This window comes from Gopherus evgoodei, chromosome 14 (genome assembly GCF_007399415.2).
Source record: "Gopherus evgoodei ecotype Sinaloan lineage chromosome 14, rGopEvg1_v1.p, whole genome shotgun sequence".
Lineage (NCBI taxonomy): Eukaryota > Metazoa > Chordata > Testudines > Testudinidae > Gopherus > Gopherus evgoodei.
Genome location: NC_044335.1, coordinates 4,386,966 through 4,401,873, shown reverse-complemented (window position 1 = coordinate 4,401,873; position 14,908 = coordinate 4,386,966). Strand labels below are relative to the sequence as shown.

Sequence of the window (14,908 nt, the reverse complement as noted above, 5' to 3'; positions counted from 1 at the left end):
TATCCACCGTTAACATGCGATTGTCTCAAGGTGAAACTGTTTAGGACAGTACATGAGGAGGCAACTAAAACCACTGAGAAAATTCAAGGGACTGAAAATGCAGTTATGCTTATTGGACAATGGAACTAACATGCCCACTCTCACAAAATAAATAAAAGATGGCATGCCCATGAATACTGGCAAAAGATGATAAGCTCCAGGGCAAGACTCCTCCACCCTGACAACTTTTCCAGTACCGGATATCTCCAACAGAGACAGGTAACCATGTGGAACTGTGAATCTTATCACAAAGAGCACTTGTATGAGACTACTAACTGTAACTTGGGAGCTACATGCATTAACCTTCTTCACTGCCTGTCTCCCATTTCCCACCCCAAACCAAGCTCTGAATTAACCCAATGCAGAGAGAAGACCCATACTTAGTCACAGAATGATAATGCTTGTGATGTTGGTGCTGATTAGTTGCAGGCTTGGAAGGATACTGATGTGTTCAAGACAAAATCCACATCACCTTCATTTACACTGTAAACAGAAGAGATGAAACTTCAGCCCCTGTTCAGGGTCTTATGATAGTGCCCATTGCTGTAGCATTGAGTGCTTCTCAGGAAAGGACAATCACGAAAGATCTCATTTTCTTCCTGCATCCTGAAGTAGCCAAGAATTTTGTGGGGTTTTTTAAATGTATTTTCTCCCTCTCGTTCTTGCCCTCACTTCCTTTTCTGTCTCCCTTGTTACTCTTAAGTCACAGGGGGGAACTTCCACACCTCGGTCTGAGGCTGTGAAAGCTGTGGTCATTTTAATCACCCCTGCAGTGAATTTAATTGCCCTGACCTGTAGCCAAGGAAACACTGTCTCCTGCTCTTGTGACCATTACCCTTGAGGTTGACAGCTCTGTAATCCTTCAAAGGCATCTGAGAGGTGGAGATAAAAAGACAAAACAAGTCTCTTCTAAGATAAAAGGGGTCCGATCTTTTACTTTAAAAAAAAAAGTGTTTTCTCAAGATACCTGCAAAAATTACAGAATCAGAAAATAAAGGTCCACAGAAAAAATACTCAGATGGATAGGCCACTGCCTAACACAGAATGCCTGACAGAATCAACACCTCCTCTACAGCAAGAACCAGCCATCACTGACAGAACCTGTCTGGGAGATTTTCAACTGCCTGAGACTGTCTGTACCCATGGCAGGGCAGGAGTCTGCTCTCAGGGTCGCAGGAACTCTTTGACAGGGATAGCTGTGTGTGGTGGGTACACCTGGACCTCGGGTCGTTTTGTATGGTTCTGTGGTGTTTCATAACAAAGAGAACCTACTTGTTCACATAGATATCAGAGCAGAAAAACTCAAAGCAGCCAGAGTGAAAGCAAAAGGCTGCCTGTAGTACTGTTCCTGGCCAGCAGGTATGTAGCTGACCTGTTCCGTACATAGTTGTTTATGTGGTTGCCACATTCCCCTGACTCTGGCCCTCGGTGCTGTGATTTGGAAGGGGGGCAGCGTACTATACTGTCACCATTAGCATGCAGGCTGACTTCACAGGGAGGCCTAAACCTTTTGTACAAGGCTGGGACCCAGTAATGCTTTTGCAGTCAGCTGGCAATAGTGCAAGGCCTGGGGATCTCAGAACTTAACACTGCCCCGCCTCTTCTCTTTCTGTTCAGTGTGCTGGCGCTTTAAAGAGCTACTCTAAATACCACAGCAACATCAAAACTAATAGGGACAACCCAGCATTGACTCCTGCGTCCCTGAGTGACACCCAGGGCCAAGGACAGCGGGATGCTGATAGCTGAAGTGACCTGCCCTGGTTTCACCAAAACCAGACTGTCTTTTCTGCAGTGCTGGAATGTGTTTGGGACTCAGTTCCCAGCCTAATTGATAAACACACAGAGGCACAACCCACTGAGTCTCCAAGGCAGAGTGACAGGCCCTGGGGCTCCCCGGGCTCTTCCCACCAGCTGATCTGCGGACAACCATGGTATCACCCGGGTGGCTACAGACTCTCTGGATGGAGAGAACTACCATGGTGATAACTGGGAAAAGGGAACAAAAGCAGGGTGCACGGGCCTTATTTTGTATAGCAGATCAATGTAAGCAGCTTGGGTCTTCTGAACACCTTCAGGACTGGCACGTACTCGCTCCCCCGCCCCCGCCTCCCCCCCCCCCCCCGGAATGCTCAGCTCAGACAGCACCCGTTTCTATGGAGAACTGCTGCTTTTCACCCCAGTTTCACAGCTGGGCTGCCCAAGACGCAGAGGTGATGGCACAGCTCATCCCGGTTGCAGTGCGCTGAGCGCTGGCTCAGACGTAAAGAAAACCAGTACATCACATCAACAACTTTCCTTGGAGATTAGAACTCAGTCATTTTCTTGTGTGTCTCTGCTTTCTTCTGCTCCTGCTGCAGGCTGGCCTCCTGGGCCCGCAGCTGCCCCAGCTGCCTGTGGGCACCAGCTAGTTTCTCCTCCAGCTGGGCCGTGGCAATACTGTGCCTGAAAGCAGAAGACAGGCACATTAAGGATATCTAGCACGTTAAGAACAACGACTCCTAGTTAACATCTCCATTCTACTGCTAGGAATCTCATTCTCAGCAGTAGGTGGATGTAAATGACCCTCTGGGAGCCATGAAGTGTCAGATATCAAGCAAACATGAACCAGAGAACTGCGATTGTTCTTGCCACAATAGTCATCACAGAAATGCTACAAGGATGGCCCCAATCAGTGTAAAAAAGATGAAGAAAAAATTCTGCAGGACTCTGGAGGGTTCTCCTCCTTCCTTGATTTGAAGTCTGGCCCAGGGTCCTTGCCTTCTCAAGGCAGCAATGAGAGACACAATCTGGTCCAAGTCATGGCCTGGAAGCTTTTGCCTACATTTTATTCTAGGCCTCCTCCCATGACAGCGGTTAGAGCAGGAACAGTGATAAACACCTTAGTATAAGCTCAGCTCTTCTCCTACAGCCAGCCACCTCATAGAAGCATAGGACTGGAAGGGACCTCGAGAGGTCATCCAGTCCAGTCCCCTGCGCTCATGGCAGGACAAGGTATTTTCCAGACCACCCGAGTCCCCATTGAGTCCCCTTCAAAACTGGTACTTTTTAATGTAACATAATCCAACTTTTCACCTTCAGCTCCCATCACCTGCATGATCCACCTCCAGCCTAAGCAACAGACAACCCAAAATCATTCTGGAACCCCAACCAGGGATTTCCCATACCGTCCAACATTGCGTGCCAGGGCCTCCTGGATTCCCCTGATGGTCTTCTGCATTTGGTCAATCTTTTCCATTGTTTGGAAGAGGCGGACACTGAGGGCCTTCCTGGTGCTCTTACTGGCGTGGTAGATCTCCTTGTTGTTTCTCTCCACTGGTGTCATCCCTCCATCCTGCTTCCCAGAGCCCTTCCCCTGAAGCTTCTCATTCAGAAAGTCAAAGACATTGCGGGGGGGCTTGCGGCTCCCTGCAGAAGGACGGCCAGCATGGTTTGCCTTCACTCGCCGTTTCCTTGACTTGGCTGGTTCCAGCTGCTTCTTCTGAAGGATCTCAGCACACTGGTCAAGCGACTTCCCTTTAGGCAGCACTATGGCTTGCACTGGCTCCACTCGGCCCTCTGCGTTCTTCCCCAAACCTGAGGGAGGAAGAAGGGCACCAGAGAGAAGTCAAATGCTAACAGTAGAGTCTCTCCATATACCAATGATTCCTCCCATCCACCTTCGCACAGCCACCAGGCTCAGAATAACAGACAACAGTCTGCTGGGGATCAGTGTTGCTACCCTTGAAGACAACAGGAGCAGTGTTGGACTATATACTTGATGGTAAGGTTCACTGCTGAGTGACAAGACATAAGATGCACCTTCCCCCATACACACTTGATTCACACCATTACACACACAAGAACCTCAAATGATACAGAACAGGGTCACGCAGCTGAGGCGTTGCAGCGAAGCCAGGCTTAGATCTGCACTGTCACCACCTTGAGCAGAGAAGACATTCCTCTTCAAAGGCAGGTTCAGTCACTCCACAAGAACGGGAGGCAAGCATGGGCAGCAAACTGGCTTCCCAAGCCCACTGGTCTCAGAAGAACTTCAGTGCAAGCTGTCGTGAGTCAGAAGCTGGCTCCACAGGCTTTGAAGTCTGTGTTTGGCGCCAGAAGTCCCTGAGCCAGATTCCCCATTACCTAATGGCCTACAGGACAGCTGAATAGTTAAAGCCCTACTCTGACAGCTTTAATCATTTGGCCATTGCTTTAAAATCCCCTCCACTGATGTATCACGGAACATGAAAGTCAACACGCGCACACTTGCATCCCCCCTGAAACATCGGTATTAAGACTTTACCCCTTAACTGTACAAGGTCATTCTTCAGCACCACCACACGTGCAATCCTGCATTTAATACTGAATGCATACCCCATTCTGGGCCTGATCCAAGCGATGCTGATTAGACTTACTGTCACCCCATTCCCCACTCCACAGGAACAAGCCCCATGTCCCTTTTTGAGGTTGGGATTAAGAAGCAGGTAACATATGCAGGCTCCTAGTCCTGCAGGGATTTTACTCTTCTGCCCTTACCTTTTCCAAACTCATATCCCATTTGAGCAAGTAGTTTGGAGCCGATGCCACGAGTATGAGCCTCCCAGCCACCAAAGGAGGAACTGCAAGCTTGAGCCCCTTCCCCATTCTCCAAGGGCCCCGAATCGATCACTGCAGCACAAAACAGAGATTGAGCAGTAAGGCTGGGGCAGCAAAGCACCAAGTGAAAACCTCAGCAGGCGTGAAGCTGTGAGCAACATCGCAAAACCCAGCAACCTCTCCTTCCACACAAGCAACTTCACAGCCTCTTCTTTAGTCCTCTGCAGTACAATCAGTTCTGCCCATGAAATAGTTCCTACTGAACAGCCATTCCCTAATCCATCAGACCAGGGGAGGAGCATGAGGAATAAGCAGGGTTTTAAATGCTGGGGTTCATGGGGAGATCCCTATTTACTACACATAGAAACTCCTAAGTCAGGCAGAATCATCCAGCAGTGTTAGTAGATCCTTTCCATGCTCCTGGGGTCTGGATAGATTTCACAGCTTCATCAGGATACAATTCAGCATGCCAAAGAGCATCATTCTGTTCCGCCATTGTACTTCCAACAGGTTCAATGGCACGGAGGAGCCTTTTATCTATTTACCTAAAATTAAGGATCCCAGGACACTCCCTGTTTGTGTCTATGATGTGGTTAGGGCACTAACCTAGGACTGGAGAGAGCCAGATCCCTGCTCTGTCAGACTGCCAGTGTTACCTTCAGCAAGTCGCCTAGGGAACTGAGGCAGCCAGAGGAACCTGTAGAGCGGCAATAACAGCACTGCCCTGCCTCACAGGAGAAGTGCATTAAAGATTTCAAGGCACTCAGATACAACAGTGATGGGTGCCATGTAAATATGTAAGACAAACAGATGTCCTGGCGTCCTGGGAACTTCCTTAGGAAATTTGACGTCTCCTGGTTTTTCATTTCATTTTCAAAACTTTATTTTAGTAAATAGGTAACTCGCCCAGAGTCACACAGCAAAACGGCAAAAAAAATGCAGGGGTTCCTACTCCCAAACCCCATTTCACTCCGGTATACTCTCTAGTCCCATTGGGGGTGAAATATGTTTCTTTTTCATTGAAGCCATTTATCTGCATCAGTTTAGTGAAACATCACAGAGATTTTAACTGGAGACAGTGATATGCATGATACTTAATGTCCTCATCTCCTCCTGCAGCAGAACAAGAGGTTAAAAACATGGGTTCTACTAAGTTGGGCAGTGGTCCAAGAGGACCTGAATTAAAGGGCAGACCCTTGATCACTGACAGTGGCAGTTCACTCTCTGCCTTGTCTACCTTTAGCATAGCCAGAGTCATCTATGTTGTCTTCCTCAGACTCTGGGGAGGAAGAGTCTTCCTCGCTTCGCAGTGGAGGCATGATGCCATCTCCCTCCAGTACAGCTTCCTTCAGCAGCAGTGACTCAAACTTCACCGTGTAGTAACCACTGTCAACGTCTGCGGGAGGAAAAGCAATGGACTGCATGAGCAAATCTCCACGAAATTACTCCTGGGGAAAGTCTGCGCATCTGCAGACGTGCAGAATTCATCTGTCTCACATCATTTTTTTTTTCCCGCATAAAAAACCCTTTTACCTATGAAGTGATGCAGTTCTGCCTTTTAACCACCAGAGGCCGCTGTGGCGCCATAACAGCCTGCTGCGTTCATGCCAGCTGTTATGGCGCCACAGCGGCCTCTGGTGGGTAAGAGGAGGAACTGCCGCACTCCTTAGGTAAAATGTATTGTATGCGGGAAAATACAAAGTTCTATGCCCAGAATTCCCCCAGGAGCAGAGTTCCTCACAATACCCTGCCCGCGGAGCCAGGTTAGCAGAGAGTGGGGCACACAGCACTGCTGGGGGGGGGGGTCACAGACGGGCTCTGAATGGTTAGTGAGGGTGACACACTGGAGCATGAGCTCAGGAGCTAGTGGGGTGACAGTGTTGAGTCCGGGGACAGGGGCTGCAGAGACCCACGAGGAGGAGAGGTGCAGTGACAGAATGGCAGAGGCTTGGGGTCAGCCAGGGTCTGCATGCGGGAGGCTTCCCAATACCCTAACAATCCCTCCCCCCACCACCAGAAAAATCTCCCACCCACACCCAACACCCTCCAGGTTCACTCCTAGGCTCCTTCCCTCTCCCTCAGCAATTCCGTTATCCCTAATCCCCAAAGCCTTTGCACTGCTTCTGACAGGTACAGGAAATACAGTTGTGTTGTAATTTAAATGAATTACACAAAGTTCTGCACGAATATGCCTAGTAAGGAATAAATTTGTCAAAAAACAATTACCAAAAATTTTTTTGGTGTGTATTGTTACAGACATACTTGCTGACAGATATTTTGAAATAAATTACCAAAATAATTGGCATAATTATGTTATTTTGACAAATACAATATGTAGATTTTTAATTTTTTGGTGCAGAATTCTCCCAAGAGCACGAAATGTAACTAGAGGACTGTGTTCATCCCATCTTAGCTAATCGCACTGACTTCAGTGGAATGACACCTGGGATGAATTTGGTCCAGGAACATCTATTTGGGGTTTTCTTTTGGAAGGTGGAACCATCATCACCCACTGCCACCATCAGATACTGCCACATGGTACAAACACAGCTAGGGTCATAGTAAACAGCACTAGGGTCATCCTTATCTTCAGTTTCTAATGGTACCAATGTGTTTCACAGCATCTGAGCACATTAGTCAGAGTTTGTTCTTACAGGGGAAGGAGGATAGGTCTGGGGAAATATAAGAAATGCTCCTTCACAGTAGCTTTGAGATGAAGCGTGAGGAACAAATCTAACCACCTCCTCCTCCCTCCCCTGCCCCCCACCCCACAAAGAGTGATGCACCAGTCAAACACTCCTCTCAGTGACTGGTGTGCAGCCGAAGTTCTCTGGCTTTGTTTAAACTGGAATTGGATTAAAACAAGGGCCAGTGGTTCCAAGTATCTAATTTCAGTATTTGACAAGATACCAGGGATGATAGTTGGACAAAGCTGAACAGGGGGTAGGAAAATAAAGGACAATTTACTGAACGTCTAGTTGATTGTATTGATTCTTTCATTCTCTTTTTCATTTCTATGTCCTCTATTCTGATACTATTCCCTTCTCCCAGGTCTCCCCAACTTTCCCTGTAGGCCCCTGCCACCACTTTTCTGCCCTTCCATCCCTAAATCCTTCCCTGGTTTCCCTTTCGTAAAGATCATCTGCCTTTAAGGTTTGTAAAGTGCTTTAAGATCCTCAGTGAATTAAGCATCACAACATCGGAGGTCCCCCATAAGCCATACCCAAAGCCTGTGGCAGAGAACCCAGTTGTCTCAGAACCCCTAGCCCTGTGCTTTAGCCTACAAGACCATCCTTTGCTCTGTTTAGTTTAGTTAAAATGAAGACTGAAGTACTTCTGTTCACCTTTCAACATCCACCCAGAGAAAACAAGACTCACCAGTGATTTTTGCAGCATACCATATTCCATCATGGTGCTTCGCCAAGCAGGCTGAGCCCACTTCTAGAGAGCTTAGATTGGGCTCCTGAAATGGATGAAGCTCATCCACAGATACCACTTGCCCATGGGAAAACCTGCAGGGGATACAGGGAGAAGCAATCAGATCTGCCCTGGTCTGAAGGGGATTCTAGAAAAAGTTTCCTTCCCTTATGGAAGTATGGGCAAATTGTCTGCCCTGTCCTCACCAATAATTGTGACTATCTTACCACTAGAATAGTTTCAACTGCATAAAGCTTATTCTTCACTGTGTCTTTTTTTAAGACTGTTTTATAGCATTATTGTATTCTATTAAACAACTGTCACATTCGACCCCAGAAGCAGCAGCATTTCACAGGCCAGTGACAAATCCATTAAAAAAAACAACAAGACTCAGTCTCACAGACTCTAGGACTGGAAGGGACCTCGAGAGGTCATCGAGTCCAGTCCTCTGCCCTCATGGCAGGACCAAATACTGTCTAGACCATCCCTAATAGACATTTATCTAACCTACTCTTAAATATCTCCAGAGATGGAGATTCCACAACTTCCCTAGGCAATCTATTCCAATGTTTAACTACCCTGACAGTTAGGAATTTTTTCCTAATGTCCAACCTAAATCTCCCTTGCTGCAGTTTAAGCCCATTGCTTCTTGTTCTATCATTGGAGGCTAAGGTGAACAAGTTTTCTCCCTCCTCCTGATAACACCCTTTTAGATACCTGAAAACTGCTATCAGGTCCCCTCTCAGTCTTCTCTTTTCCAAACTAAACAAACCCAATTCCTTCAGCCTTCCTTCATAGGTCATGTTCTCAAGACCTTTAATCATTCTTGTTGCTCTTCTCTGGACCCTCTCCAATTTCTCCACATCTTTCTTGAAATGCTGTGCCCAGAACTGGACACAACACTCCAGTTGAGGCCTAACCAGCGCAGAGTAAAGCGGAAGAATGACTTCTCGTGTCTTGTTTACAACACACCTGTTAATGCAACCCAGAATCATGTTTGCTTTTTTTTGCAACAGCATCACACTGTTGACTCATATTTAGCCTGTGGTCCACTATGACCCCTAGATCTCTTTCTGCCATACTCCTTCCTAGACAGTCTCTTCCCATTCTGTATGTGTGAAACTGATTGTTCCTTCCTAAGTGGAGCACTTTGCATTTATCTTTATTGAACTTCATCCTGTTTACCTCAGACCATTTCTCCAATTTGTTTAGATCATTTTGAATTTTGACCCTGTGCTCCAAAGCAGTTGCAATCCCTCCCAGTTTGGTATCATCCGCAAACTTAATAAGCGTACTTTCTATGCCAACATCTAAATCGTTGATGAAGATATTGAACAGAGCCGGTCCCAAAACAGACCCCTGCGGAACCCCACTTGTTATACCTTTCCAGCAGGATTGGGAGCCATTAATAACTACTCTCTGAGTACGGTTATCCAGCCAGTTATGCACCCACCTTATAGTAGCCCCATCTAAATTGTACTTTCCTAGTTTATCTATAAGAATATTATACGAGACCGTATCAAATGCCTTACTAAAGTCTAGGTATATCACATCCACCGCTTCTCCCTTATCCACAAGGCTCGTTATCCTATCAAAGAATGCTATCAGATTAGTTTGACACAATTTGTTCTTTACAAATCCATGCTGGCTATTCCCTATCACCTTACCACCTTCCAAGTGTTTGCAGATGATTTCTTTAATTACTTGCTCCATTATCTTCCCTGGCACAGAAGTTGAAAACAACCCAGGAAACTACAAACCAGTTAGTTTATTTCCCTTTTTATAGATGGGCACTATATTTGCCCTTTTCCAGTCTTCTGGAATCTCCCCCGTCTCCCATGATTTCCTAAAGATAATAGCTAGAGGCTCAGATACCTCCTCTATTAACTCCTTGAGTATTCTAGGATGCATTTCATCAGGCCCTGGTGACTTGCAGACATCTAACTTTTCTACGTGATTTTTTTTATTTGCTCTTTTTTAATTTTATCTTCTAAACCTACCCTCTTCCCGTAAGCATTCACTATATTGGACATTCCTTCAGACTTCTCAGTGAAGACCGAAACAAAGAAGTCATTAAGCATCTCTGCCATTTCCAAGTCTCCCGTTACTGATCCCCTTCCTCACTGAGCAGTGGGCCTACCCTGTCCTTGGTCTTCCTCTTGCTTCTAATGTATTGATAAAAAGTCTTCTTGTTTCCCTTTATTCTCATAGCCAGTTTGAGCTCATTTTGTGCCTTTGCCTTTCTAATCTTGCCTCTGCATTCCTGTGTTATTTGCCTATATTCATCCTTTGTAATCTGACCTAGTTTCCATTTTTTATATGACGCCTTTTTATTTTGTAGGTCACGCAAGATCTCGTGGTTAAGCCAAGGTGGTCTTTTGCCACATTTTCTATCTTTCCTAACCATCGGAATAGCTTGCTTTTGGGCCCTTAATAGCGTCCCTTTGAAAAACTGCCAACTCTCCTCAGTTGTTTTTCCCCTCAGTCTTGATTCCCATGGGACCTTACCTATCAGCTCTCTGAGCTTACCAAAATCCGCCTTCCTGAAATCCATTCTCTATTTTGCTGTACTCCCTTCTACCCTTCCTTAGAATTGCAAACTCTATGATTTCATGATCACTTTCACCCAAGCTTCCTTCTACTTTCAAATTCTCAATGAGTTCCTCGCTATTTGTTGAAATCAAGTCTAGAACAGCTTCCCCCCAGTAGCTTTTTCAACTTTCTGAAATAAAAAGTTGTCTGCAATGCAGTCCAGGAACTTATTGGATAGTCTGTGCCCCGCGGTGTTATTTTTCCCAACATATATCTGGATAGTTGAAGTCCCCCATCAGCACCAAATCTTGGGCTTTGGATGATTTTGTTAGTTGTTTGAAAAAAGCCTCATCCACCTCTTCCACCTGATTAGGTGGCCTGTAGTAGACTCCTAGCACGACATCACCCATGTTTTTTACCTCTTTTAGCCTAACCCAGAGACTCTCAACACTTCCATCTCCTATGTCCATCTGCACCTCAGTCCAATCAAATACACTAGCTAACTGCAAACTTCTTATTAAGATGTGTTATTTTCCCTACAGTAGATTTTATTTTTTCATCTTTAGCCAATATTCATTTAGCTACCGAAGATATTAGAACTAATCCTTGTACTTTTTCCTCTAAGGATTTTCCATTGTCTCCCTGGGTTAGCTGAAAGAGTGTACACCCACCGACACAGTACAGTAAAATGACAACACTTTAAACAAATAAAAAGTTGTTTGGCAAAATTACAGCTGATTTAAAAACCAAGTAAGGTGAGATATTTACAAGTGAGAAGTTATTCCCACTGGTTAACATTGCCACTAATTGCCCTCTGAGAGATAAGCTGTTTTACCGACAATTCTCTTTAAATCTGCATTTGCCATCCAAGAAGAATGGACAAGGCTTCAAGGACTTGTGAGTTGGGTAGAGATACAGCACTCGGACTCCTGCACTGCCATCTTCCAAACACTCTGTCCCCACAATCATGGCATTATGGTACTCCAGGGTACCCCATGGACTGTAGTATGGGGCTTTAACCTTCATCCCACTCACTTCCTCCTCCTCTTCCTCAGATGCTTCCTCCTCTTCACTGTACTTTGATTCATTTTCCCAATCAGCCTCTCCATCTTCCTTTGGAGAGGCCTCGACTTCAGTACTCAATGGCTTAAGTTCAGCAATAGCTTCCTTAAAAGCAGCATACTCCTCATCACTGCAGGACCTGCCTGAATTACTGTCCTGTTTTAGGTGACCTGCTGGAGAAATGGAGGGTGCCGCTGTGTCTAGAGTGGCCAGTAGTTTACTCTTTTTCACGGACACCAGGCTGGATTCAGTCAGTTCTATCAATTGGTTCAAATCCTCCTGCAGTTGGATCAAGTCAGATTGCTGAGACGGATCTGATCCCACCCCTAAAGCCAGTTCCACTTGCTGCAATTGTGCTTTATAGGTTTGAATTGCTGTTTCCAGACTCTCCTCATCCATTGTTATCATGCAAAAAACTGTTTTGCTGATTCTTGTCTGGGAATTCAGTACATACTCACGCAATTTACTAGATAGGGATGTGAAATATTGAACCTTTGTCCAAACTAGCTGTCAATCTTCTCGGCAGTCCTGTCTTTTCTTCGCTTTGGTGCGATCAAAAGGAGATCCCTGCAGTGAACAAATATAATAAAGCTGTGTTAGAGAAAGGGGTCACAAGAAAGGCAGACATCCTAAATTGAATGAGGTATCTTTAATGCAGACAGCTACCACCACGTGGCATTACACACACCTAGCATGAGTTGCACATTCAATCTGACATACCGCATTTGCAAAACTGCAAACTGAAGTGCAAACTATTAAGCTTTTAACTTAGCTCTGGGAATTCAGGCATGATTAGCTATGATGAGAGATAATATTAGCATTGCTTCTCTGTCCTTTTAAACCTGCAGCCCCATGAAATGACACCATCACTACCTACCTCTTCTTTAATCATATCTTTCTGCAAACTTTGGCTCCCGCTCAATGGCATGCAACATCTCACCTGCTGCGGAACTGGGGGCAGAAAACCTGTTCTGCTCTCAACCTGCACCTTTCCAATCCCTCCCATCAGGAGCCCCACACTGCTTCCTACTCACTGGGGACACAGAGTCTACCCTATCACAGAGGTGAGGTGCTTAAAATCCCCCTCATAGAATATCAGGGTTGGAAGGGACCTCAGGAGGTCATCTAGTCCCACCCCCTGCTCAAAGCAGGACCAATTCCCAATTAAATCATCCCAGCCAGGGCTTTGTCATGCCGGGCCTTAAAAACCTCTAAGGAAGGAGATTCCACCACCTTCTTAGGTAACCCATTCCAGTGCTTCACCACTCTCCGAGTGAAAAAGTTTTTCGTAATATCTAACCTAATCCTCCCCCATTGCAACTTAAAACCATTACTCCTTGTTCTGTCATCAGGTACCACTGAGAACAGTCTAGATCCATCCTCTTCGGAACCCCCTTTCAGGTAGTTGAAAGCAGCTATCAAATCCCCCCTCATTCTTCTCTTTGCACACTAAATATGCCCAGTTCCCTCAGCCTCTTCTCATAAGTCATGTGCTCCAGTCCCCTAATCATTTTTGTTACCCTCTGCTGGACTCCTTCCAATTTTTCCACATCCTTCTTGTAGTGTGGGGCCCAAAACTGGACACAATACTCCAGATGAGGGCTCACCAATGCCAAATAGAGGGGAATGATCACGTCCCTCAATCTGCTGGCAATGCCCCTACTTATACAGCCCAAAATGCCATTAGCCGTCTTGGCAACAAGGGTACCCTGCTGACTTATATCCAGCTTCTCGTCCACTGTAACCCCCAGGTCCTTTTCTGCAGAACTGCTGCTTAGCCATTCGGCCCCTAGTCTGTAACAGTGCATGGGATTCTTCCTTCCTAAGTGCAGGACTCTGCATTTGTCCTTGCTGAACCTCATCAGATTTCTTTTGGCCCAGTCCTTCCTTATTGCTTCCCGCTCACTGGGGTACAAAACAGGGGAAACAACTGCCAATACTCCCCAATGGGAGCCCCTTCCCAGCCATGGAGACCCCAGGGGAGCGGTAACTTCCAATCCCCTCACGGGACCCAGCCCCCCCCCCAGCCATGGAGACCCCAGGGGAGCGGTAACTTCCAGTCCCCTCACAGAACCAAGCCCCCCCAGCCATGGAGACCCCAGGGGAGCGGTAACTTCCAGTCCCCTCACGGGACCCAGCCCCCCCAGCCATGGAGACCCCAGGGGAGCGGTAACTTCCAGTCCCCTCACGGGACCCAGCCCCCCCAGCCATGGAGACCCCAGGGGAGCGGTAACTTCCAATCCCCTCACGGGACCAAGCCCCCCCCAGCCATGGACCCCAGGGGAGCGGTAACTTCCAGCCTCTCACGGGACCCAGCCCCCCCAGCCATGGACCCCAGGGGAGCGGTAACTTCCAGCCCCTCCGCCCCCAGCCATGGAGACCCCAGGGGAGCGGTAACTTCCAGCCTCTCACGGGAACCAGCCCCCCCCCCCAGCCATGGAGACCCCGGGGGAGCGGTAACTTCCAGTCCCCTCACGGGACCAGCCCCCCCCCCAGCCATGGACCCCAGGGGAGCGGTAACTTCCAGCCCCTCCGCCCCCAGCCATGGAGACCCCAGGGGAGCGGTAACTTCCAGCCTCTCACGGGAACCAGCCCCCCCCCCCAGCCATGGAGACCCCGGGGGAGCGGTAACTTCCAGTCCCCTCACGGGACCAGCCCCCCCCCCCAGCCATGGAGACCCCGGGGGAGCGGTAACTTCCAGTCCCCTCACGGGACCCAGCCCCCCCCCCAGCCATGGAGACCCCAGGGGAGCGGTAACTTCCAGCCCCTCACGGGATCCAGCCCCTCCAGCCATGGAGACCCCAGGGGAGCGGTAACTTCCAGTCCCCTCACGGGACCCAGCCCCCCCCCCAGCCATGGAGACCCCAGGGGAGCGGTAACTTCCAGCCCCTCACGGGATCCAGCCCCCCCAGCCATGGAGACCCCAGGGGAGCGGTAACTGCCAATCCCCTCACGGAGGCCCTGGGGGAGGGATTACTCCCAACCCTCCGAAGGGGGCCCGGCCATGGAGGTCCCCCTCAAATGTGAACGCCCCCAACGCCTCACTCACCTCAGGCCTCCGGCTCCTGCTAAGCCACCGCCAGGACACCCTCCACTGCCCCCGCTGAGTCCAAACGATAGATACCGGCCGACTTCCGGCTAGAGCTAACTTCCGCCTCTGCCGCCATCTTGGGCGAGAGGGCGAACAGTCCTCCAGCTCCTCCTCCACTGGTATTTCCGGCGGGCTGAGGCCGGGGCGCCTAACGTCGGGTGAGCGCGCGGAGCATTCTGGGAGTGGTAGTCC

General features: G+C 48.1%; 1 protein-coding gene across 1 annotated transcript; it reads right to left on the bottom strand.

Moving 5' to 3' along the window:
• Nucleotides 1-954: 954 nt before the first annotated feature.
• ZGPAT (zinc finger CCCH-type and G-patch domain containing) lies at nucleotides 955-14,807 on the bottom strand. The gene is made up of 7 exons (XM_030533033.1): nucleotides 14,675-14,807; nucleotides 11,399-12,192; nucleotides 7,993-8,126; nucleotides 5,852-6,010; nucleotides 4,555-4,686; nucleotides 3,204-3,612; nucleotides 955-2,481 (listed from the first exon to the last, which is right to left on the bottom strand). The coding sequence occupies exons 2-7, from the start codon at nucleotides 12,031-12,033 to the stop codon at nucleotides 2,343-2,345; spliced, it is 1,608 nt and encodes a 535-aa protein (XP_030388893.1). The 5' UTR covers nucleotides 12,034-12,192; nucleotides 14,675-14,807; the 3' UTR covers nucleotides 955-2,342.
• Nucleotides 14,808-14,908: the final 101 nt, after the last annotated feature.